The 22,863-nt window shown below is 42.3% G+C and overlaps 5 protein-coding genes across 12 annotated transcripts; 2 read left to right on the top strand and 3 right to left on the bottom strand.

Moving 5' to 3' along the window:
• The first annotated feature begins 148 nt into the window (after positions 1-148).
• On the top strand, positions 149-2,781 carry LOC115177349 (alpha-crystallin B chain-like). Of its 3 annotated transcripts, none has more exons than XM_029738047.1 (4): positions 149-247; positions 648-813; positions 1,112-1,234; positions 1,451-2,781. In XM_029738047.1, the coding sequence occupies exons 2-4, from the start codon at positions 655-657 to the stop codon at positions 1,616-1,618; spliced, it is 450 nt and encodes a 149-aa protein (XP_029593907.1). In that variant the 5' UTR covers positions 149-247; positions 648-654; the 3' UTR covers positions 1,619-2,781. The 3 variants fall into 3 exon arrangements, with proteins under 3 accessions (XP_029593907.1, XP_029593909.1, XP_029593908.1); XM_029738049.1 differs by lacking the exon at positions 149-247 and adding an exon at positions 300-314; XM_029738048.1 differs by lacking the exon at positions 149-247 and adding an exon at positions 312-442.
• Positions 2,688-11,733, bottom strand: proser3 (proline and serine rich 3). 5 transcript variants are annotated; one of them, XM_029738032.1, is made up of 14 exons: positions 11,539-11,733; positions 9,889-9,973; positions 9,667-9,778; positions 9,251-9,543; positions 8,885-9,036; positions 8,319-8,422; positions 7,709-7,794; positions 7,454-7,587; positions 7,013-7,227; positions 6,429-6,868; positions 6,128-6,344; positions 5,779-5,941; positions 5,169-5,250; positions 2,688-2,859 (listed from the first exon to the last, which is right to left on the bottom strand). In XM_029738032.1, exons 2-14 carry the CDS (start codon positions 9,897-9,899, stop codon positions 2,820-2,822), a joined length of 2,049 nt encoding a protein of 682 aa, XP_029593892.1. In that variant the 5' UTR covers positions 9,900-9,973; positions 11,539-11,733; the 3' UTR covers positions 2,688-2,819. The 5 variants fall into 5 exon arrangements, with proteins under 5 accessions (XP_029593892.1, XP_029593895.1, XP_029593891.1 ...); XM_029738035.1 differs by lacking the exon at positions 11,539-11,733 and adding an exon at positions 10,205-10,334 and having other exon boundaries at positions 9,644-9,778; XM_029738031.1 differs by lacking the exon at positions 11,539-11,733 and adding an exon at positions 10,205-10,334.
• Positions 10,541-13,351, top strand: LOC115177346 (protein lin-37 homolog). 2 transcript variants are annotated; one of them, XM_029738043.1, is made up of 10 exons: positions 10,541-10,654; positions 11,011-11,064; positions 11,190-11,265; positions 11,410-11,457; positions 11,601-11,630; positions 11,728-11,813; positions 11,956-12,116; positions 12,236-12,367; positions 12,457-12,530; positions 12,716-13,351. In XM_029738043.1, exons 2-10 carry the CDS (start codon positions 11,031-11,033, stop codon positions 12,801-12,803), a joined length of 729 nt encoding a protein of 242 aa, XP_029593903.1. In that variant the 5' UTR covers positions 10,541-10,654; positions 11,011-11,030; the 3' UTR covers positions 12,804-13,351. The 2 variants fall into 2 exon arrangements, with proteins under 2 accessions (XP_029593903.1, XP_029593902.1); XM_029738042.1 differs by having other exon boundaries at positions 10,605-10,688.
• Positions 13,352-13,359: 8 nt separating this feature from the next.
• Positions 13,360-15,436, bottom strand: LOC115177341 (C3a anaphylatoxin chemotactic receptor). The gene is made up of 2 exons (XM_029738037.1): positions 15,391-15,436; positions 13,360-14,832 (listed from the first exon to the last, which is right to left on the bottom strand). The coding sequence occupies exons 1-2, from the start codon at positions 15,425-15,427 to the stop codon at positions 13,781-13,783; spliced, it is 1,089 nt and encodes a 362-aa protein (XP_029593897.1). The 5' UTR covers positions 15,428-15,436; the 3' UTR covers positions 13,360-13,780.
• Positions 15,437-20,287: 4,851 nt separating this feature from the next.
• On the bottom strand, positions 20,288-21,299 carry LOC115176473 (chymotrypsin-like protease CTRL-1). The gene is made up of 4 exons (XM_029736509.1): positions 21,290-21,299; positions 21,126-21,190; positions 20,795-20,975; positions 20,288-20,385 (listed from the first exon to the last, which is right to left on the bottom strand). The coding sequence occupies exons 1-4, from the start codon at positions 21,297-21,299 to the stop codon at positions 20,363-20,365; spliced, it is 279 nt and encodes a 92-aa protein (XP_029592369.1). The 3' UTR covers positions 20,288-20,362.
• Between the last annotated feature and the right edge of the window lie 1,564 nt (positions 21,300-22,863).

Here is a 22,863-nt window from a genome sequence, read left to right as displayed (position 1 = left end):
AAGCCTTTGATCACAACTAAAACAAAATCATAATTCCCAGGGGGTCTGGTGGTGAATCCAAAGCAATGCAGGGTGTTTTACAGCGAAGTTCCCGCCTCATTATGCAACTCCTGCTATCATAAATACAGACCTTAACTCGCACTTCCACAATTTATGTCAGGGAAAAGGGCAGAGTCAGATACACGGACGCAGCAATCCATCCTATTGGCAGTCAGAACATAATAGGATTTGCAGGCATCTCATAACGGTAAATGCTAACGACTCTGCGTCTCTGGGATTTTACACTGTGACTCTTCCCAGCAACAATTTGAAAGGTCTTTGATTGTTCAAGCGAATTTGGTATTATTTACTGCAATATTCCAGATTTGACAAGGACTATAAAAACCATCGCTGTAGCCTTTACGAATCAATCACTTTCTGTACCTCAGCAGTGAAGCAGCGGGTATATTATGGTTGAATTATTTCTTGCTTCATTCTAACAACTTCTATTAGGCTAATATTTTCTCGAATAGACCTACATTTATTGGACTATCATTTTTCCCATTTGCTATTTCTCCCTGTGGCCCAGAATATTTGTAACATCATCGGCCCATATGGTTGTGAAAGGCTGTAGTAATCACTGCATATTTCATTTTTTTTTACCTCAGAAGTGAAATGGACTTCGATCTGCCACCCACTTTTCCAGCCAGTGGTATCGCATGGGAGAGGGTCCTGCCGCCTCTTCTTCCCGGGCTGAACGGGACATTCGGGCTGTACTCATTCACGCCGTCGGAGCTGCTCACCCCAGTGACCGAGCACACTGGCCCTGCACTGGTAGGTTTATTCCCGTTACACTGCATGCATGCAGTGCTCTAATTTCTCACTGATTAAACCATTTCTGGATTCATTTTTCATGACTTTGTTCTGTATCAATGAGGTAACATTGCTAAATGAATTGTGTGTTTTACTTTCTATATTCTACTGACATTTTAATGAATGCCCATTTACGGCAGGTGCTCTTGCATTTTCGTATCGTTTGAATAGAATTACAGAAGTAGATTAAACCAGCAGTAATAAAGCAGCAATAGTGTCAATTTGAGTAGTAATATTGGGTATCTTCCCATGTTGCCAGGTGTGTTGTGACCACAAAGGATTCACAGTTCAGGTTGATGTGAAACACTTCAACCCAGAGGAGCTGATGGTCAAGGTGACAGGAGACTTTGTGGAGGTCCAAGGGAAACACAAAGAGAAAAAAGTAAGCAACTACTGTGTTACATGTATTATGCAAGAGTTGTTCTCTGTTCATAATCACACTTCCATAGTGTGATGACAGACATTGAATATAGCCTGGTTACTATGCAGTCCGTTTCTGCTTCAACCAACTACCGACCAGACTGGAAACCAGACCACTTGTTAGCCTGAAAATGAGCATTCCTCACTGACTGTGTTCACTATAAACGTGTGTTTGCAGGATGGGTCAGGGCTGGTGACACGACAGTTCAACCGGCGCTACAGGATTCCAGAGGGAGTGGACTCCATGGCTGTGGAGTCGGCTGTGTCGCCTGAAGGCATCCTCATCATATCTGCCCCTATGCTGCAGGGGGAGAACTCCACACACCTGTCCCACTCTGAACCATGAGCATACACACCCTAGGAACATACACACACAATCCATAGGAACCAGTGTTGGGGAGTAGTACACTACATGTAGTTCAACTAGTACTTTAACTACATTTTGCAGTAGCTTGGTGGCAGTTCAAATCTTGGTATTATGTAGTTTGCTACATGGGGAAAAAAAGTAGTTGTGTAGCTAACTACTGGAATTACACAACTTTTTTTGCAAAAAGAAAATATGGATGTAGTAAGTGTAACTGATGTGAAATGGCTAGTTAGTTAGCGGTGGTGCGCGCTAATAGCGTTTCAATCTGTGACGTCACTCGCTCTGAGACCTGAAGTGGTTGTTCCGCGGCTTTTGTGGCGCGATGGGTAACGATGCTTCGTGGGTGTCAGTTGATGTGTGCAACGGTCACTGTTTCGAGCCCAGGTTGGGGCGAAGAGAGGGACGGAGCCTGTTCCTTTCTTTTTCAGTATTACTATTTTCTAGTTCTCACTTGAAACAGTTGTTTAATATGCTAAATTACACATTCTGTGAACTGTTCTTGCAATTTGTAGTCTGACATTTCAAACTTAAATATAATTTATCACAAAGTAGTTTGATGTAGTGAACGCTTTTCAAATTAATTTTAGTTAATAAAGAAAATAAAAATGTCGTTAAGGGTAACTTTATTGTAGCTTAACTTCTTCCAGTGTGAAGTAATTGGTAGCTTGGTAAACTATTCACACACACACAAATACAGGCACACTCTCCAACAGACATATCAAACACTCACCAAGGAACTGGTGCATGCCTGTACCAAAACACCCATTAACTACACCATCACACCATTAAAATTCCCTGCTCTCTCTGAGGTTTGTACATATATACAGGACAGATTCCTCATTTAAAAGCATCCCTCATCCAAAAGAATCCCATTTAACTCAATCTTAAAATGTTTTTATGGAATCATTCATTGTAAATATGATCTAAAACCATTGAAAATGTTGATTTGTATTGTGTGGAGTGTCTAATGCCCTCTAAGTCATGAGTAAATGTTTTAACACTCAGATTATCAAGTATGTTCACAAAACTCAACAGTAAGGTTGTTGTATATTTTCAAACTATTTATTGTAAGAAGAGAATGTTAAAAATAAATGCACTATATATTGCTGTACAAAAATCAAATAAAAAGGCTGTTGAATTGATTGGTTGTTTTTGTTCCCTGTGTGCACACCACCAGTGCTCACTCTTCCTCGAATTCATCCAACAGCGAGTCTACCTCTCTGAAAGAAAATACATTTTTTAGAGCATGTTCTAAGGTTGCTTCAACGCTTTGCATAGCCAAATATATCACTCTAGGAATCATATGGGTCTGCAATGTGAGAAAATAAAATGTAACATTTTACTCCAAAGACAAAACAAATCAGCATAACATCATGATTTTACTATACAGTGCATTCGGAATGTATTCAGACGCCTTGACTTTTTCCACATTTTGTTATGTTACAGCCTTATTCTAAAATGGATTAAATTGTTTCCCCCCACCTACACAATACTCCATAATGACAAAGAGAGGTTTTTAGAAATGTTTGCAAAAAAATACAAATCGCAATCACATAAGTATTCAGACCCTTTACTCAGTACTTTGTTGAAGCACTTTTGGCAGCGATTATGGCCTTGAGTCTTCTTGGGTATGACGCTGCAAGCTTGGCACACCTGTATTTGTGGAGTTTCTCATTCTTCTCTGCAGATCCTCTCAAGCTCTGTCAGGCTGGATGGGGAGCGTCGCTGCACAGTTATTTCCAGGTCTTTCCCGAGATGTTCGAACAGGTTCAAGTCCAGGCTCTGGCTGGGCCACTCAAGGACTTGTCCCGAAGCCACTCCTGCATTGTCTTGGCTGTGTGCTTAGGGTCATTGTCCGGTTCTAAAAACCTGTTTTTGATTTGTCATTATGGGATAGTGTGTGTAGATTGATGAACAGTTATTTAATCCATTTTAGAATAAGGCTGTGCCTTGAGAAAGTATACCCCTGGACCTATTCCACATTGTTGTTACAGCCTGAATTCACAATTGATTTACAAAAAAAAAGAAAAAAAAAAAGATTTCAACCATCCAGCTTTTTAGAAATTATTCCACATTTATTGAAAATGAAATACAGAAATGTATAGAAGCACCTTTGACAGTGATTACAGCTGTGAATCTTTCTGGGTAAGTCTAACAGCTTTTCACACCTGGATTAGGTAACATTTGTCAATTATGCTTTTCAAAATGTTTCAAACTGTCAAATTGGTTGTTGATCATTGTGAGAATTTTAAGGCTTTCCATAGATTATCAAGTAGATTTAATACAAAACTGTTACTCGGCCACTCAGGAACATTCACCGTCTTCTTGGTAACCAACTCCAGTGTAGATTTGGCCTTGTGCTTTAGGTTACTGTCAGGTTAATTCATCTCCCAGTGTCTGGTGGAAAGCAACGGAACCAAGTTTTCACTCTAGGATTTTGCCTGCACCATTAGGTTTTTTTTAATCCTGAAAAACTACCCAGTCCTTAACGATTACAAGCATACCCATAACATGATGCAGCCACCACTAGGCTTGAAGATATGGAGAATGGTACTCAGTAATGTGTTGGATTTGCCCCAAACATAGCACTTTGTATTCAGGACAAAAGGTGAATTGCTTTGCCACATTTTTTGCAGTTTTACTTCATTGCCTTATTGCAAACAGGATGTATGTTTTGGAATATTTTTATTCTGTACAGGCTTCCTTATTTTCACACGGTCCTTTAGGTTAGTATTGTGGAGTAGCTACAATGTGGTTGATCCATCCCCTGCAATTTCCTATCACAGTCATTAAACTCTGTCACCATTGGCATCATGAAATCCCTGAGCGGTTTCCTTCCACTCCAGCAAATGAGTTAGGAAGGACACCTGTATCTTTGTAGTGACTTATTGATACACCATCCAAAGTGTAATTAATAACTTCACAATGCTCAAAGGGATATTCAATGTCTGCTTTTTTCATATTCTTCTTCGTTTACCCATCTACCAATAGGTACCCTTCTTTGTGAGGTATTGGAAAACCTCCCTGGCCATTGTGGTCGAATCTGTGTTAGAAATTCACTGCTCGACTGAGGGACCTTAAAGATAATTGTTTGTGTGGGGTACATAGGAGGTAGTCATTCAAAAATCATGCTAACCACTTTTATTGCACTGTGAAACAATGCAATTTATTATGTGACTTGTTAAGCACATTTTTACTCCTGAATGCATTTAGGCTTGCCATGACAAAGGGGTTGAATACTTGACGCAAGACATTTTTCAGCTTTTAAATTTGTAAAGATTTCTAATAACATAATTCCACTTTGACACTATGGGGTATTGTGTAGGCCAGTGACCAAAAAACAAATCTCAATTTAATCCATATGAAATTCAGTCTAACACAAAATGTGGATAAAAGTGAATAATTACAGTACCTTATGAAAGTACTCTGAAAATATTTTAATAAGCTCATTATTTTAATGAGTAAAGGAAAGGTCAATGAAATAAATGAAGGATATACTGTATCTAGGGAACATATACCAGTTCTTTACCTGATTTGCTCCTTCACCCACTTCCTCTGCTGCCTTAAGACCTTCAGTAAGGGGTCATCTTTAAACTCCTGCTCGTCTGAATCTTAAGGGGGAAAAGATATGCAGTTAAAAATGTCACTGTGCAGATAACAAAAGTAACTTTAGGAGCATTGGATTACATTACCGATTCTTTTTGTTGTAACTTCAGCTACTTTCTAGCAAAGCTATGCCAGGAGTTCATAATGTTATATTAGAGCACATGTTAACTGTACACAGGTATAAATAGCCAGAAATGTACACATGAACACCAGCAAGGTGAAGTGAAAATAGATAACTGGCACTGGTCCACACAGTCAATGTACTCCTATAACAGAAAGGACTATGGCATCACTCAATTGTTATGCCACCCAAAAGACCCCTTTAGCATTTAGGGCAAAATCCTAACTTATTATTTAGAGTAAGAAATGCATGTATATGAATGGGATATTCGGGAAAAAGTTCAAGTTACGATTCAGTCCCGGTGGAACTTGACTGGAGGCCATTTACACACACTATTATACAGCCAGAGTCTATTCCACCTCTGCTACCTAGAGTTAAGGTCAGCAGTCCCCACTGCACCAGGCAGTCTCACCTTCAGCCTCCTGCAGCAGCTGAGCTACGACCTCCCGGGGCTGCTGTGCACTGGGAGGCGGGGCGGGGGATTGTGGGGGCGTGTATCTGGGAGAGTCAGAGGACACAGGGGTTCTGGGCGGTTCCGGAGAGTCCGTGGTCAGGAACAGTACCTCTGAAACTACCTGCCAAGGTAAATTAATATGCTTTACTCAACTAATATCTTTATTTAAATTAAACTAACCTGGATAAATGAATAATGACTAAAGTAAATGAATATTATTGTAACACTTAAATTCATAACAGCCTTTCTTCAATGTGTTAATGGCATCTAGCATCAGTGATGCTGATGACCCACGGTGTTAACTGACCTGTCCCAGGGCACTGTGTATGGGAGAGGGTGGTGGAGCACGATCTCCAGGGCAGCCCTCTCTCACTACCCCCGGCCCCCTTTCCTGTTGCCCCCAGTCTCTGCTGGGCTCCTCCCTCCATGGGATGACCCTGTCTTTACCTCTGGTGTGGTGTTGGCTCACACTCCAATCTGCATAGCTGGGCCTCTCAGCATGGTCCCTGTCACCAACGTGACACCTACAGAGATATTGTCATTGAGTTTACAGACTGGGCCACATGTCATTCAGTCAAACTGTTACCCCTCTTAGATACAGGTCATACCTGTCTGATTTCTTCTTTCTGCAGGACGGCCCTGTCCGCTTCTCACTCCTCTCCTTCTGAAGTGTCTCCTTTTTTGTCCTCTCGGTTCTTCTCTGTTGAACTGCCCACTCTTCCTCTGTGGTCTCAGACAAGGCGGGTGGTGGTGGAGAGGACTCATGTTTACTAGTGGGCTCCTCAGTGGACGCGTCTGTGGAGCTGAACTGGGCTTTGGGCTGCCTGACAGTCCGGTCGGCCCCAGAGACCTCACTCCTCTTTGGGCTCCTCTGGTGGCTGGGTGGAGGGGAGTGGGGCTGAGCGGTACAAGGAAGGATGTCACAGAGGAGGTGCATGTGGGGACGGACCAGGGCATCCGGCTGCAACTTAGAGACGGTGGGGCTGGAGATGGGGAGGGAGGGGGCAACTCTATGAGAGGAATAAGCAGAGAGAGGATTCCGCTGTACCTAACGAAGGGGAACAAATCAAATCATATGATCTGTGATTACCTAAATGCATTGGAAAATACTATAATACACAATGGCAGACATTTCAAAGAGACTTCAAAAACTCTTTCTAAGAGCAGGTGTAGTAGACAAGGGGGTAAGTACCTTGTGAGCCTGACAGCTGGCAGAGTGCTGATGAAGGGTGTAACCCTGCTGTGGGTTTGACTGAACCCACTGACTGGCCTGCTCCATCTTTCTCCTCAGACGCCACTGAAACAGGATGTCCTCCTCTGGGCATGTGCGGGGGTCCGGGGGACCAACCACAGACGGTTTGGGCGCGGTTCCAGCATAGAGGTCTGCTGAGCCTAGGTTCCCCACAACTTGAGGAAGCGGTTGCACAAGAAGAGTTATTGCAATATGTGTATTCAGATAAAGTGAGAATAAAGAAAGTTGCAAAAGGAAACTAAATTGTGACCATGAGAAATGAGGGACGTGGCAAGAGCACAGAATAAGAGTGGCTCTGGGAGTTTGAAAAAGCAATGTGGTTGAGACAAGGGAAATTCATGCAAATCAGATGTTTTGAACTTCCCAACCCCCATGGCTCACCAGTGGTTGAGTCGATAAGACTGGTAACTATAGGCCTTCGGACTGGCTCATCTATGCTCACAGGGGAGGAAAAATTGGAGCAGCCCAGGCCCTCAGAGCTGATGGGAATAGATCCACTACTGAGTGAGTGCTCACTGAAAACATAACATTTAGTTTTTGTAAGACTAATACAATTCTCCTCATTGCAACTGACGGAATTACATTTAATTGACCCCAACCCTGCTCAGTGTATTCCATTCCTCCCAGCATATCTACCTTCTGTGTAGCAGTCTACTGGCCTTCTCCTGTAGATGCAGTATCTCTGAGTCTCCAAGGTCACCGTGAGAGGAGTCTGACAGGCCCTGCCAGGGGGATCAGAAAGAGAGGCCAGTGAGTGCACCAGAGGCATCATCTCCTGTCACCATTTCTATCACCAACATTCTAGAACATTCACAATGTTGTGTAACTGAGCCCTCAGCGGGTTCTGTTTTGAACACTCTTTATGGCTCAGTTCTATAAAAGCTCACATCAGTTACATATCGAGTTCAGCTCATTCCCTCAGGGATATGCAGCAAGCTGGATATGGAGCGGTGTTTTGACCAGAAGGGGTATTAACGAAGGCATCAAACACAGTTGCATAATCAAAGGGAACAGCTGCCAACTAGTTAATATAAACAGTGGTTCGGCAGAACATGTCGTCTGGTGTTGGTATGCAAATATTTATGAGGAGCAGCACTCTGCATGGGGAGTCTTCTAATACATTTCAGCCATTCTGGCTCTTGCACACTTGACAGAATTACATACACCTGTCTAATACCAATATATCTCACCATCTCAAAAATAAACTTACCAAAACGGAGCATGAACAGGACGATGATGTACTCACCATGGCACTAAGATCAAGGAGTCCCCTGCATGGGGAGAGGGTGGTGCCATGCCAAAACTGCCCAACTGGACTGAGGGTGGTGGCTGAGTCTTTAAGGGAAAGGCCTGTGTACATAAAGGGGGAATGAATGAGTAGGCATTGTATTTTACTGTTTATACACAGCATATTTATTTATATACTTGATTCTTGATATATCTCACTAATATAGCTACTGCTGTACATATTCATCCGGTGTATAGATTGCATTTTGATTCAGTGCTATTTGGGTTGTTAATTGGATTCGGCCTGACTTTCTTGATTTCTTTCCTTTAAAAAAATTAATGTTTTAATTGTTTGACATTTGACTGCATTGTTAGGAGCTAGTAACATAAGATTTCGCTGCACCCGCTATAACATCTGCTAAACTGTGTACTTGACCAATAAACTTTGATTTGAAATGGAGAGCAGAGCAAGAGTTGGTCAAATGCATCACAACGGTCACTAGATTCCTTGTTTTATAGAGCCAGCAACACTTTTTGTGAGTTTCAATGAGATGTAAAGAACAATGAATGATCCAAGTGAAGTACCTATGTCAGTGGTTTGAGTGGGTGTAGAACAGGAGGGTAGAGGGGAGGAGGACAGCCACCAGAAAGGCTGCTGGCCCTCTCCCACCATTGCCGACATCTGCTGCCGCTCCTCTCGACTCTGTGGCCTTCCGTGACGAAAACGTTCAATGTACCTGGAATTATTGTAGTTACTAATGAGACAAGGGCATAACACCATAAATCAATACAAAAATCCTATGAACTCATCACCTGCAAGCTTATTGTGGATATCATGATACACACTATAATTAAGACATACATAAGGATGCAGGGTCACAAATGCTGAATGACATGTCACAAATAAAACAAATTACCATCATGTAATTTTAGAAATAGTATTAAGCATACTTTGCCAACACTGAATCTTCCTGCTCTCCTTCCCCAGTGGAGACCAGGGACTTTCCCGATGTTGGGTCCAGTGTCAGTGTGTCTCTGTTCGGGGAGGCGGCAGTGTTGGCCGGGGAGGACCCAAGGTCAGTGGAGGGCCAGGACTCTAAGAACCTAGGCTGGGCCTCTGTGGCAGGAGGAGGACAGAGGACAAAGTGGTTGGCTGCCCCAAGGAAGCACTGGTCCTCTGGGCTCAGTGAGTGTGTCTGGAGAGGAGGGCTGGACAGCTGGGCAAGGCGAACAGGGCTCAGGGTCTAAGACAAACCAGGAAAAAAGCTAAAGTTTGATGAGGAGACTAATGACAATACATTTATTTACTGTATTGGAGTATGTATATTTGGAAAAGACCCTGACAGCCCCTGAAGTCCAGTTCTTACGGTTTTCCTCTGTTGCCTTGGAAGCTTCTTGGTGCATGAGGGGTTGTAATGTGTTTTTCCTAGAGGTGGGTCTGACGGGAAGGGATTCTTCCTTGTGAACAGAGCAGCACCACTAAGAGAGCAAGAGAGACAAAAGGTGACCATTTTCATTGTGGCAAAAACATATCGTTCTGGTTTGAAAACGGTTGCGCTGCATTCCTAATTACTTGTTCCACGCCTCACCTGGATTTCATGTTGACAGTACCACCGGCACCAACTCACACACTGGGCAGAGAAGTGTTATAGCTCACATGTAGACAACTCTTAGCTATAATCATAGGATGAGACAGTGTTAAAGTGGTAAATACCTAGCACACACGCATTTGATTTAACAAGAGAGTGAAAAGAGACAACTAGCTAATTAGCTGGCACTGCAAAAAGTTATCCCTGTAATTTAGCTAGCTAACAGCATTGCAGTTTAAAACAGTTTTTGTTCATTTAGAAAGGCTAGATCACTGACGTCGATGACGTATTAAATACTTTTTTTTAAAGCACGTACTTTCCATGTAAATGTTACTTGAGCATCTCGATTTGATCACTGCCTCGGTTGATTCAATGAAAGGAAAACATAATGCGCCTTCCGGGTTTTTATCCGGTTTGGGCTTGTGTCAGTTACCGGGCAACCAAACGGCGAAATAAAATAGTTCGATTAGTAAAATCATATGCATAGTCTAGACAATTAGTTCTACTTTTCTAAATGGTACATTCCTCGCAGGATAACTTTTAATTAAACTATTTGACAGATTCAATAATCTTGAGTTTATCTTTACCGAGAACCTCATTATCGCCAACGATCGATTCTGGCCAATCTAGAAAAAGTTGGTAAGTGACAGACATTGATCTGAACCAATGATACTCGTGTAGTCGACTCCACATTGTACAACCAGTAGAAAGGAAGCGACCTGCGCGCGGAAGAGGAAAGTCTTCTGAAACAAATCCGACCACCGCGGTAACCAACCAGTCAGCTACTTAGTTGTTGGAGGGTAACAAAACTAACTGTTCTATGTATAGATACGTGGCATTTGGATATTAATTCAACAATAATTTTCTGCTGATGAAAAGTTATATATCAAATAGACATAATTCGAATAATGCGTCTACACACGCTTACTCAAGAAAATACTGCTTCAATTTGCGTTAGTTTACATTAACTAGCACAACAACAGTCGTTTTGGGTCATTTAATATCTAGCTGCATATTTTGCATCAGTGTTTCCCTGTACATAATCTTTTAAAACTTGTCGTTTTAGCTAGCTACCAACTAACTTGTATTTTATATTTTGTTTTGGGGATTTCTGAACGTTAGTGTGAACGGGTAGACTGATCATGCATCACGTCAAGATCAAGACTGAGAAGCCAGGTGAGAGCTTAAACATTTCAAAACCAAAAACCAATTCAGCTGACAATACAGTGGGACTTAACACTAGCTACTGGAATTATTATATCTCTCCTAAGCAAAGTCGACTGTTTATTTATGTTTGTCAGATGCAGAGGGGAGTGCTGCACGCAGCCGACTAGATGCAGTATTACAGGGGCTGGTAGAGAAGAGTGACAGTGAGAGGTTGGTGTTTTTATTTTATTTGGAAAGATACAGCACATTAACTGGCTTGACACTGAAACTCACAGCTTCAGGATCCTTTCCTTGGCTGTGCACTATCTAATCAAGCTTAGGTGATGGGAAATGTTGGTTTTGCTGTTTTTCCAGGGAGCAAAATGAAGATGAGACAAAGATGGCAGAAGAGCCTCTGAGCAAGTATGTCCGTAACATTTTTTTTTTTCTTCTGGTATTCCAACTTATAATTTATAATAAACGAAGTATGCTATTTAGACTCACTCAGTAGCCTATTGTGGTTCCACTACTTCTGTAGTAATTCCGATTGCCTGTTTCTTCCATAGGGATGTGTCTCCATCTTCTGCTGGGAAGCGGTAAGCATTATGAGTTTTTTTTAAACACATCTGACTGTGGCTGTTAGACACTGAAAGGCCTTGACCTGTCCCCTTTCCCTCGTCGTTGATGTCATAGGCCATCGTCACGGTTCCCACAGCACCGGAGGAAGAAACGGAAAGAGATGGATGATAGCTTAACAGAGAGTAACCAACATAAACAAAGTAATTCCGCTGCAGATGTCAATCCCCTGCCAAACACAGATCGTTTGACTTTTAAAAACCTTTTCTCTCTCACTCACTAACTCTACAAGCTCTAGATATTCACCTACATATACAATCATTTGTTCTCCTCCCTCTCTGCTAGATGCCTACATTATCAAGTTGTTTGACCGCAGTGTGGACCTGGCCCAGTACACCACCAGTACCCCACTTTACCCCATTTGCCGGGCCTGGATGAGGAACAACCCGGCGGTCAGAGAGAGAGCTGCATCCCCAAGCCCCCCACACAGCATAGGGGAAGAGGAGGCAAGCTCACAACCAAAAAGCAGGACAAAGATGCCCACAATGTGGGCATAAATATATATTTTTCATTAGTGCTCTCTGTCCAGTATTTGTTTTCTCACTTTTCACCTGCATCTTGCCAGGCTGCAGACATGCTCAATGGGAAGGGACAGAATGTGTATCGCCTCCCTCCGCCCACCTCCTGTCCTCTCAACCCTTCTGGAGATCCTGTCAATCTGAGGATCCCGCCCACAGAAAAGCCTATCGTCAGCAAGGTACTGTATAACATCTACTATGCCTAGCCATCATTTTCATATTTACCACAGTAAAACGGTTGATTGCTTCAATCTGTCTTTGTCACCAGTCTACAGATACAGCTCTTGTGTCTGGTCCCCTCATATACAACCACATAGAACGCTGGAAAAAGATCAGGCAAAAGTAAGTCCAAGGCATCTAAATAATCACAAAAGCTAACTTTGTTGACATGAATAGATTGTGGAGTCGAATATCAACTATTGAACTGAATGTAATCTTGATTGTAAAAAAAGTTGATACAAATTCTGTCAGTAAACATTGTTTATCTAGCTGCGTTCAATTGTATTAATATACATAACTGTGTTCAGATGGAAAGAAGCGTCCAACAAGAATCAGCTGAGGTATACCGAGAGCATCAAGATCCTGAAAGAGATGAAGGAGATGTATGACCGCTAGCTGGGAATCCCCCAGGCAGTATCCCACAGCAGAGGGAGGAGAAAAGAATAGAGCAGGTAGGAGCCACGAGGAAGTCATCTGCCCCAGGACACTGCCCTAGTCCTCTCCCCAAGGAGGACATTATGTGAGACAATGTCAGAGGAGCCCATATACTGCCACAATTAGGGACCTAAAAAGTCCTCGTTTTGAAAATGTAGCAATACTTTCAGCAGTAAGTTGATGCTTCTGGTGGGCCCAAGTTCATCTGTTTTTAAATAATTATTACATGTTTTTTGTCATATTACAGAATATCTGGTAATGCATTATATAGTCTGATGTCAATCACAACAATGTGTCATGAAAAGTTTGTAAACACGTTGAGTAGTGTGCAACATTTGTCTAAATTCTGGGATACTCTAAATTAATTCCAGGCTTCCAGTGGTAAATATTTGTGTTTTAGGATCACCAGTTTCCCAGACAAGCAGTGCTCTTGTGAATATTTTTTGTTTTAACATTCAAAAGAAAAGTCTCTCACACATCTAAAATTTTAAGTAAACTGTAAAAACAAATAAAGTTGTAAAGAGCTATTGTAATTTATTCATCGCTATAATATATCTGTCAGTGCTGTTTTTACAATTGTCAAATGTCCTCATTTCCCCATAATGTCAACATAACATCCCCATAATTTACCCATAACATCAAAATAAGGTCTCCATAACTTCAACATAACATCACTATAACAGAAGTTAAATCCGGTAACTGCATCTGCATTGCTTGCTCTTTGAGGTTTTAGGCTGGGTATCTGTAAAGCAATTTGTGACAACTACTGATGTAAAAAGGGCTTTGTAAAATACATTTGATTGATTTGATTACCACCATGAAAACCACAATGACAACAGCTACTGACCATTTCAAGTCCCATAACTACAGTATAGATACAGTCAAATTACTCTGTAATACAGATGTATTAGCCCTGTCTTTTGCAGATGTCTCCTATCTCACACCTCAGTTTCCACTTTACTATCAGACTGGTTACCAGTGAGGCGTAAATGTCCTCCTTCTCCTGGATCCAGAGACTCAGACTTACGGGAGATCCGGGAGAGATGGGAGCTCAAGGAGCGCGTTGATGACACAAAGTTCATCCCGTGGTCCTCTGCAAAAGCGTTCTCGAATACAAGCAGCACGGACTGACGCAGCTTCTTCTGGAACTCGTCACACATGAAGACGTACAGGATGGGGTTCAGGCAGCTGTTGAGGAAGGCCAGGCTAGCAGACAGGGGAATCCCTATATGCACGACCAGGTTGAAGCCTTGGTTGTCTTCTTCCATGATGTCCATAAACTGGAAGACGTGGAAGGGCATCCAGCAGATGAAGAAGGCCAGGACAACGGAGACGATGATCCGGAGGGACCTGCGCGTTCTTCCTCTCTGAAGGCGCTTGGCGCGTATCCAAATGGCAATGTAAGAGCCTATGATGACAAGGAATGGGATGAGAAAGCCCAGCAGGAAGCGGAACACAACCAAGTTCCTGCCTGTGGAAGAATGGGGAAATGAATAACTGCACATTGTCCTATTATCATGGTGTATGATCTGCCGAAAGATGGTGAATGGGAGGCTGCAGACCAATGAGGCTAGCCAGATCCCCACACAGATGACCTCAGCCCTGCCTGGCGTGCACTTGTTATGGGCCCACACAACCACCCACGTGGACAGACAGCGGTCCAGACTGATGGCCGTCAGGAGGAAGATGCTGGCGAACATGTTGAGCATAGTCACCATGCTGTATAACTTGCAAAGGATGTCACCAAATGGCCAATCATAACCACGGGCCATGTTGATGATATAGAGGAGCAGAAAGGAAGTGAAGAGGAAGTCTGCCAAGGCCAGGTTGAGGAACCAAACAGAGTTGGCAGTCTTCTTTATCCTGCAACTTGTCACGTAGATCACCAAGCCGTTGCCAATGGGGCCAAGCACAAACGCCACACAGTAGACAACCAGAGATATTATGTCCATCCCCGTTGTCACATCGGAATATACCATGGTAGAGTTTTCTGAAATTAGAAAGAAATATTACCAATTGTAATCTTAAATATAGTGCTGATTAGTATACTTTTCTATAAGAGATTATTTGAAACGGATGTTATCTGAAAGTTATTTGCAAGGGAAGTCAGTATCTTGCAAAACGGTGTATATTTTGTGCAACCTTGCACGTCTACAGCACTGATAAGCCTTAAATATCTATTTGTTTATTTGGATCAATTATTCACAAGAAATGTCCCAATTTGTTACCCCAGTTTTCATTAATTTCCCACCTACTATGACCAGGTATGACTTTCAACAAGGAAAGTCATTAGATTTATAGAAGACATTTAGTACATGACTTAGCCCTCATATGTTCTCTATTCACACATAATGCAACAATTCTAATGCATAGGAGTTTCTAAAAAGTATGAGTAAAAAGCAATTGAAAAAATCAAGATGACATTAAGAATTGCATGTTTGTCATGAAACTCTACTTCTACAAATGAAGCATCAGTCTGAATGAAAAGTTAAAGCACCTGGTGCAGAGATCATAAGGGTACAAAAAAATAGACTATAAAGCGTCTTACCCATTTCCGTCTTATTCTCTATAGCAATGAATAGCATCCGCTCTCTCGCCACAAATGAAACAGCGCTCTCTCGCACGCGCGTGCGCTGTCGCCCTCTTCCTCCCTCCCTTTCTCTTCAAACATCCTCTCAAAGTTTAAAGTGCCTTATTTCATATTTGAAGATGGTATGGCTTAGGGTTGAATAACAGGAACTGGGTTACCGAGATTTCCCGGCCAAACCTACTCCATTTTCCCAGTATGAATAACTGCGAGAAACCGGTAAATTATAATAAATTATTTATATGAACAGGCTCAGCATGATGTGAAATGGAATTCTTAAATTATATGCCATATCTAAATCTGGCTTCTTTGGAAAAAGTACTAAATTGTCATACTTGAGTAAAAGTAAAGATACCTTAATAGAAAATGACTCAAGTAAAAGTGAAAGTCAGCCAGTAAAATACTACATGAGTAAAAGTATTTGGTTTTAAAGATACTTAAGTATCAAAAGTAAAAGTATTTCAAATTCCTTTATATTAAGCAAACCAGACGTCACAATTTTCTTAACTTTTTTTTTTTTATTGTCGGAAGGCCAGGGCACACTCCAACACTCAGACATAATTTACAAACGAAGTACGCGTGTTTAGTGAGTCCGCCAGATCAGATGCAGTAGGGATGACCAGGGATTTTTCCCTTGATAAGTGTGTGAATTGGACCATTTTCCTGTCACTGTAACGAGTACTTGTGGGTGTCAAGGAAAATGTATGGAGTAAAAAGTACATTATTTTCTTTAGGAATGTGGTGAAGTAAAAGTAAAAATTGCCAAAAATATAAATAGCGAAGTAAAGTGCAGATACCCCATCAACGCTTCTCAGTATGGAGCGCAGTTCACAATGCATGTATCATCTTATCATGGTAACTTATTTTTCTTGTGAAAGGTAGGACTACATTTGCTGCAACATAGCCTATGCTACGGGAATATAAGGACTGAATGCGGTCCAATTTACTCTTCACCATATGGATTTCGGGGTCACCATTTTTTTTCACTGTAAAGATGCATTTTTTAAATTGCAGCTGCAGAGATTTAAAGCAGCCTATCACTCGAATATCATTACTTTAAATCAGTGCGCATGCAAATACTCTCTGTCTTTCTCACTCCATCAATTCCATTCAAATTGCATCCAAAATAGATAGGCCTAATCCTGGTCAAGATTGATATACCTTACAGTGCATTCGGAATGTATTCAGACTCCTTGACTTTTTCCATGTTTTGTTATGTTACAGCCTTATTCTTATTAAATTGTCCCCCCCATAAATCTACACACAATACTCCATAATGACAAAGCAAAAATAGGTTTTAGAAATGTTTGCAAATAAATAAATAAATAATAATAATCTCACATTCACATAAGTATTCAGACCCTTTACTCAGTACTTTGTTGAAGCACCTTTGGCAGCGATTACAGCCTGCAGTCTTCTTTGGTATGACACTAAGCTTGGCGCACCTGTATTTGGGGAGTTTCTCCCATTCTTCTGCAGATCCTCTCAAGCTGCCAGATTGGATGGGGAGTATCGCTGCACAGCTATTTTCTGGTCTCCAGAGATGTTCAATTGGGTTCAAGTCCAAGCTCTGGCTGGGCCACTCAATGGCATTCAGAGACTTGTCCTGAAGCCACTCCTGCGTTGTCTTGGCTGTGTGCTTACGGTCGTTGTCCTGTTGGAAGGTGAACCTTTGCCCCAGTCTGACGTCCTGAGCGCTCTAGAGCAGGTTTTCATCAAGGATCTCTCTGTGCTTTGCTCTGTTCATCTTTCCCTCAATCCTGACTTGTCTCCCAGTCCCTGCTGCTGAAAAGCATCCCCACGGCATGATGTTGCCACCACCATGCTTCACTGTAGGGATGGTGCCAGGTTTCCTCCAGATGTGACGCTTGGCATTCGGGCGAAAGACTTCAATCTTGGTTTCATCAGACCAGAGAATCCTGTTTCTCATAGTCTGAGAGTACTTTAGGTGCCTTTTGGCAAACTTCAAGCGGGCTGTCATGTGCCTTTTACTAAGGAGTGGCTTCCATCTGGCCACTCTACTGTAGAGGCCTTATTGGCGGAGTGCTGCAGAGATGGCTGTCCATCTGGAAGGTTTTCCCATCTCCACAGAGGAACTCTGGAGCTCTGTCAGTGACCATCGGGTTCTTGGTCACTGCCCTGACCAAGGCCCTTCTCGCCGGATTGCTCAGTTTGGCCGGTCGACCAACTCTAGGAAGAGTCTTGGTGGTTCCAAACTTCTTCCATTTAAGAATGATGGAGGCCACTGTGTTCTTGGGAACCTTCAATGCTGCAGAAATGTTTTGGTACCCTTCCCCAGATCTGTGCCTCAACACAAACCTGTCTCGTTGCTCTACGGACAATTCCTTGAACCTCATGGCTTGGTTTTTGCTCTAACATGCACTGTCAACTATGGGACCTTTTATGTAGACAGGTGTGTGCCTTTCCAAATCATGTCCAATCAATTGAATTTACCACAGGTGGACTCCAATAAAGTTGTAGAAACATCTCAAGAATGATCAATGGAAGCAGGATGCACCTGAGCTCAATTTCAAGTCTCATAGCAAAGGGTCTGAATACTTATGCAAATAAGGTATTCCAGTTTTTTTGTAATAAATATGCAAAAATGTCTGATTCTGTTTTTACTTTGTCATTATGGGGTATTGTGTGTAGATTGATGAGGATTTTATTTATTTAATCCATTTTAGAAAAAGGCTGTAACGTAACAAAATGTGGACAAAGGAAATGGGTCTGAATACTTCCTGAATGCATTCTATAGCCTATAGATCTGTGAGCCTACCTCTTTCAGGTTCTAAATTAAATGCAGTATTAGCCTTACATTTAGCTAATGAATGATGGGTTATGCATAGTCTAAGCTTCTAATTTATAGCTGTCTCTTGCATAATCCACACCTACGCTCCACTGGCCTCTCCTTTAAAAAATGCTCTTTAGCTCTTGGAGTCCCAGGAAAAGCTAGACTAGAATAATAGCTTGCTGGACATTTTTTTTAATCATTATTAGACTATCAATAGACTATTCGAAGAGGGATGCAGTCTCTTGTTTGCTGAATGTTAGATAGGCCTACAGCAGCCAATATAACTCACAGGGAGTTTAAAAGAGGAGAGAATGCACGATGGTAGGCTCTGATAGTTATTTATTCAGACCTATAACTGGTCAATCTTCATGGAGTGAATAGATAGCCATCTGCATCTTATTCTAGTCCTATATTTATTATTCAAGGGTGTCATTACAATGGCGAAGATAAGGACAACAAAACATATTTCATTTAACTGTTGAAAGCAAAGAAGGAAGGAAGCAACAATGGAGAAAGAGGTGGGCTAATACACACATGGTAAAACATTAAGGGAAATGTTTTGAAAGGTATATATGTCAGCCTGCAAATTATACACATTTTAAAATAGGCCATATTATATTTCCAAATATAATTGTGACTTTGTAGGCCTCATGTCCTGCACCAGCATCACGTTCTCTCCCAGCTTCATGGTTTGAATGAGGTCAGTAATTCCAGTCCTTATAATACAATACAATACATTCCACACACAAAAATATTAGGCTACTGGAGCTTGTTTCCTTTATTTATCCAAGAGAGCATGTATACATCTATTGGCTTTCATGTTTTTGTGTAATGTGCGGTAGCCTATATCATAAACAATGTATTGGAAAATGGCACTATCATTTGGGCTTTTTTGGGCTTGGGATCATAAAATCTCTTTGATGCCGATCAAAGCTCTAATCAAATCCAGACACATTTATATTCTTTATATACTTTAGGATGGCACTTCTGGTTTTGGCATGAAATACCGGGTTCGTCGTGTGACAAGTCACTTATGTTCGGGATGGAACATTTGTAAAATACCAGGAAAATATTTAATCCTGTTATGCTTGCTTGACACATATTTTTAAATACTTTCCATATTTGCTGTCTGGGGAAAAGTTGGGGGGGGGGGGGGAAACTTTACTTTCCCCAGGACAATTCACACATTTAAAATAAAAAAAATAACTGCCAAATGTGTTTTAGTAAGACTATCTAAGGGTGACTATTAATGAACGCAAAGTTTTTTTTGTGCATGCGTGTGTGTGTTTTGTTTTGTTGATGGTTATGTTTTTCCTGAATGGTCTCTCGGCACTGCTCTGACTTCAAACAGAAAAAAACTTTATACAACTTTAATTGAATGCATCTTTTTCAGTTACATTGAAAACAATTAGACTGTGGCAACACAGTGAGCGGCTGTGCATGAGACAGGTTGAAATGTCACTAGCTGATGGGAAAGCTAGCCGGATCAGGCCTGTGTGACATCACACACTCATCTGTGGGACCACTGTTTGCAGGAAGAAGAGTTTGTGTGCGGAGACATGGTTGCTATTGCAGCTGGGGTCCACTGTGACTAGTTGGATGCGACGGTCTGGCCAATCCAGCCACGCAGGTAGGTGGCACGGGAGGAGACGGCAGGGGTACTGACGTTGCAGTTGGTGGTGCCCTAGGACACGATACCCAATTGAAACCACACGCCGCTGCTCTGACACACCAGAGGACCGCCAGAATCACCCTGGAGATGGAGGAGAAGAAGGGAGAGGTTAGGAGCACTGGCACTGGTAGAGATTATTGTATTAGGGGCCGAGTTGTAGCCTATCTGACTTCCATTGTCATGCCATTGCCAGAGAATTTGGTTAAACAAATCTGTACCTGGCTACTTTAAGATAGCGCATGTGTTGGGTGAAAGGTTATTGTCAGACGAAATGATACGAGAGTGATTAGAGAGAAATGTTCAGTAACTGACTGGAGAAAGGTAGCCTCAACTTGCTCCAGGAGGACATGGGAGGTCAGTCAGTTATCTGACGTTCCGGAGGCTCCGGCGCAGATCATGGCGTCAGTGATCCTGCTCTGTCCCCAGTACTGCTTGCACTGAGCAGGGCTCAGCAGAGGAAGGACCACCTACTGGAGGACACGGGGGCTTGCTGGGGACAGGGGACGTGGTTAGGAAGGAGCTCAGTGCTCTAATGAAAGCTGAGGTGGAAACATTGGCACAATACATTTAGCATTTTAGAAATTTCGCAGACGCTCTAATCCAGAACACCATACAGTAGTGAGTGCATAGTTTTCCGGAAATAACGCAATAGTGCTACATTTGAAGGTGCGGTATGTGGCAGTTTCTTTCCACTAACTGAGAATGAGGAAGGAAATCATGTTACAAACATTAGGCCTTTAGCTATGATGCAGCTGTTTTCTTAAGAGCCATGCCCATGCTGACTGGTTTACTGCTAAAACAGTTTTTGTGTATTTTACCATCTATTTGCACATACTCTTGTATTAACTGTAAATCTATCATGTATCAATAATGGTTCAGTAGCTTGTGTGGCCACTCACAGGTGGTGCCAGTCTTGCCCCAGCCAGTGGTGACACAGCGGGTTCCAGAGGGGAAGGAGGTGCTAGAGGAGGCCAGGCACACAGAGGACACGCGGGAGGTGATCTGGACGGGGGAGGACAGCTTCAGCAGGGTCACGTCGTTCTTAAAGTTCTGGCTGTTGTAGTAGGGGTGGGTGATAGCCTACAGGGATCAAGGAAAGATGTAGACACAGATAGTGAAGTGATTCATCTTCGAAAGTGAACAGAATCTCAGAACTCTGGTAAAACCTATGAAGCAGGCAGGCATGTTGTGGTTAAGTGAGTGGATCTCTCCCCAGGCTTCTGGACTTACCCTGGAGATGCTTTTCACCTGGATCGGCTCAGCATTGAACTGACGATCGTGCTCTGACAGGATCACTTGGTGACGGCCAGGACTGGAGAGAGAGAAAACAGATTACAGTGTGTATGAATGAACACAGCTTATCTGAGTGCAACTAAGAGGAATGCAGTATGTACTTATGAACATGGTGCTAATAAAGCACTTTTGAATGGAATTAAATGCACTTACGTGACAAGGCAATGGGCAGCAGTGACAACCCAGTTCTGGCTGATTAGGGAGCCTCCACAGAAGTGGAATCCAGAGGTATCCTGAAGGAGAAAGGAGAGGTGGAAGACAGTAGATAGTATGGGTCTGACCATAATGTGAAGACAGCACTTCGCAACATTGTCAACATACATTTACTGTAAGTGGCTAACAAGAATAATCAGTGATTACAGCATTGCGGTGTGAAAAAACAATGTATAGAATTAAAGAGTGGAAATGGGGATACCTGAAGGGAGACTTGCCAGGGCCAGGAGCCAGATACAGCATTCTGTCCGTTCACAATCTTCAAGCCGCTCACCTGCGGCGGGGTGCTAGGCACTCCGCAACCTAGGGCACAAACACACAGTCTCAAACAACACCCTATCCTCATATATAGTGCACCACTTTTGACCAAAGTCCTACATAGTTTTGATTGGCCTCAGAGTATGGACTGACATGCCTTCAGTAACTACCAAAGTATAATACAACACTTCACCTCCTTGGCCAGGGCTTCTTTTAGCTATTCATCTCAATAGGACTTACCTATATGAATAAATAAAGGATCAAAAAAATCAAATCAGTTCATGTTACCAGACGTTGATGATGACACCACTCACCCAGGGCTGAGGCCACCAAAGCGAGAGCTGACGATCCAGAGCATGGCCATAGTCTAGTAGATTGTGCTTGATGTATCTCTCCCTCTTATACCCTGGCAGGCCCATCAGTCATGTCTCCCACTCACCCATGGGTTCCCCCAAGGTCTGATAGAGCTGGGAACAGTCAGGGGGAACAGGTGGGAAAACCTCACGCCTCAGGGACAGTCAGATACACGCTTGTGTTTGCCATGTAGTGCACTGTACTCTATGTGGACCAGGCCTAAGCAAAAAAAGGCTTTGCACAATGATTCCAGGGAAAGATGCAGTCATAATTCTTTGTCTTTATGCTGAGTGGAAAATATGCCCAGACCCCAAATTTGGTCATCTGAAATGCCCTTGATGCCTATTTTTCTGGTTTCTTATCACGCTGTCCAATTGGAATTCTAATGATGGGCAGAACAATAACATCTTGTAAACGTGTGTTGCAATCCCACAAGCAGGGTGGAAAACCATGGTCAGACCGTTCTGTTTATATGCAGCTGAACGTGACCGCAAAACAATCAAAAACAAAACACTTGATTAACATTATGGATTCAGATCATATGTTTTATGGAGCCCACGGTGACAAAAACATTTGTTTTATTACGAAAGGAAGATATTGCTTATTCATCTATACAAAGTAGCAGTAAGGACATGTGTTCAAATTGCTATTCCAGTTCATACTTTGACACATTTAAAATGCCACTACATTTGAGGGTTGTAACAGAGGGCCCACCACCACGAGGATGAGGCCACTGAGAAAACCGCCAGAAAATAGGATCTTATCCCATTAAGTTTTGAGAAAGAGACAAGTTTATCAACCAATCAGGAACAAAATATAAATCTGCACATGGTGCTGTCTTCACACATCA

Source organism: Salmo trutta, chromosome 37, assembly GCF_901001165.1.
Source record: "Salmo trutta chromosome 37, fSalTru1.1, whole genome shotgun sequence".
Classification (NCBI taxonomy): Eukaryota; Metazoa; Chordata; class Actinopteri; order Salmoniformes; family Salmonidae; genus Salmo; species Salmo trutta.
The sequence above is the reverse complement of the archived record's forward strand: the minus strand, read 5'-3'. Positions and strand labels throughout refer to the sequence as shown.

What these genes read in the sequence shown, in the direction of transcription:
- LOC115177346 (XM_029738043.1), top strand. Translation starts at nt 11,031, where the DNA reads ATGCATCACGTCAAGATCAAGACTGAGAAGCCAG. An exon ending in GAGTAACCAACATAAACAAA is followed by an intron (nt 11,814 to 11,955) that starts GTAATTCCGCTG and finishes CCTCTCTGCTAG; the next exon opens with ATGCCTACATTATCAAGTTG. An exon ending in ACAGCATAGGGGAAGAGGAG is followed by an intron (nt 12,117 to 12,235) that starts GCAAGCTCACAA and finishes GCATCTTGCCAG; the next exon opens with GCTGCAGACATGCTCAATGG.
- LOC115177341 (XM_029738037.1), bottom strand. Translation starts at nt 15,427, where the DNA reads ATGCTATTCATTGCTATAGAGAATAAGACGGAAATGG. An exon ending in AGAGAATAAGACGGAAATGG is followed by an intron (nt 14,833 to 15,390) that starts GTAAGACGCTTT and finishes TTCTAATTTCAG; the next exon opens with AAAACTCTACCATGGTATAT.
- LOC115176473 (XM_029736509.1), bottom strand. An exon ending in AGGTGAAAAGCATCTCCAGG is followed by an intron (nt 20,976 to 21,125) that starts GTAAGTCCAGAA and finishes TGATCCCTGTAG; the next exon opens with GCTATCACCCACCCCTACTA. An exon ending in GGGCAAGACTGGCACCACCT is followed by an intron (nt 20,386 to 20,794) that starts GTGAGTGGCCAC and finishes CCCTGTCCCCAG; the next exon opens with CAAGCCCCCGTGTCCTCCAG.
- proser3 (XM_029738032.1), bottom strand. An exon ending in TCTTATCGACTCAACCACTG is followed by an intron (nt 7,228 to 7,453) that starts GTGAGCCATGGG and finishes CGCTTCCTCAAG; the next exon opens with TTGTGGGGAACCTAGGCTCA. An exon ending in TGGGTGAAGGAGCAAATCAG is followed by an intron (nt 2,860 to 5,168) that starts GTAAAGAACTGG and finishes ATTTTCTTTCAG; the next exon opens with AGAGGTAGACTCGCTGTTGG.
- LOC115177349 (XM_029738047.1), top strand. Translation starts at nt 655, where the DNA reads ATGGACTTCGATCTGCCACCCACTTTTCCAGCCAGTGGTATCGCATGG. An exon ending in AGCACACTGGCCCTGCACTG is followed by an intron (nt 814 to 1,111) that starts GTAGGTTTATTC and finishes CCATGTTGCCAG; the next exon opens with GTGTGTTGTGACCACAAAGG. An exon ending in GGAAACACAAAGAGAAAAAA is followed by an intron (nt 1,235 to 1,450) that starts GTAAGCAACTAC and finishes GTGTGTTTGCAG; the next exon opens with GATGGGTCAGGGCTGGTGAC.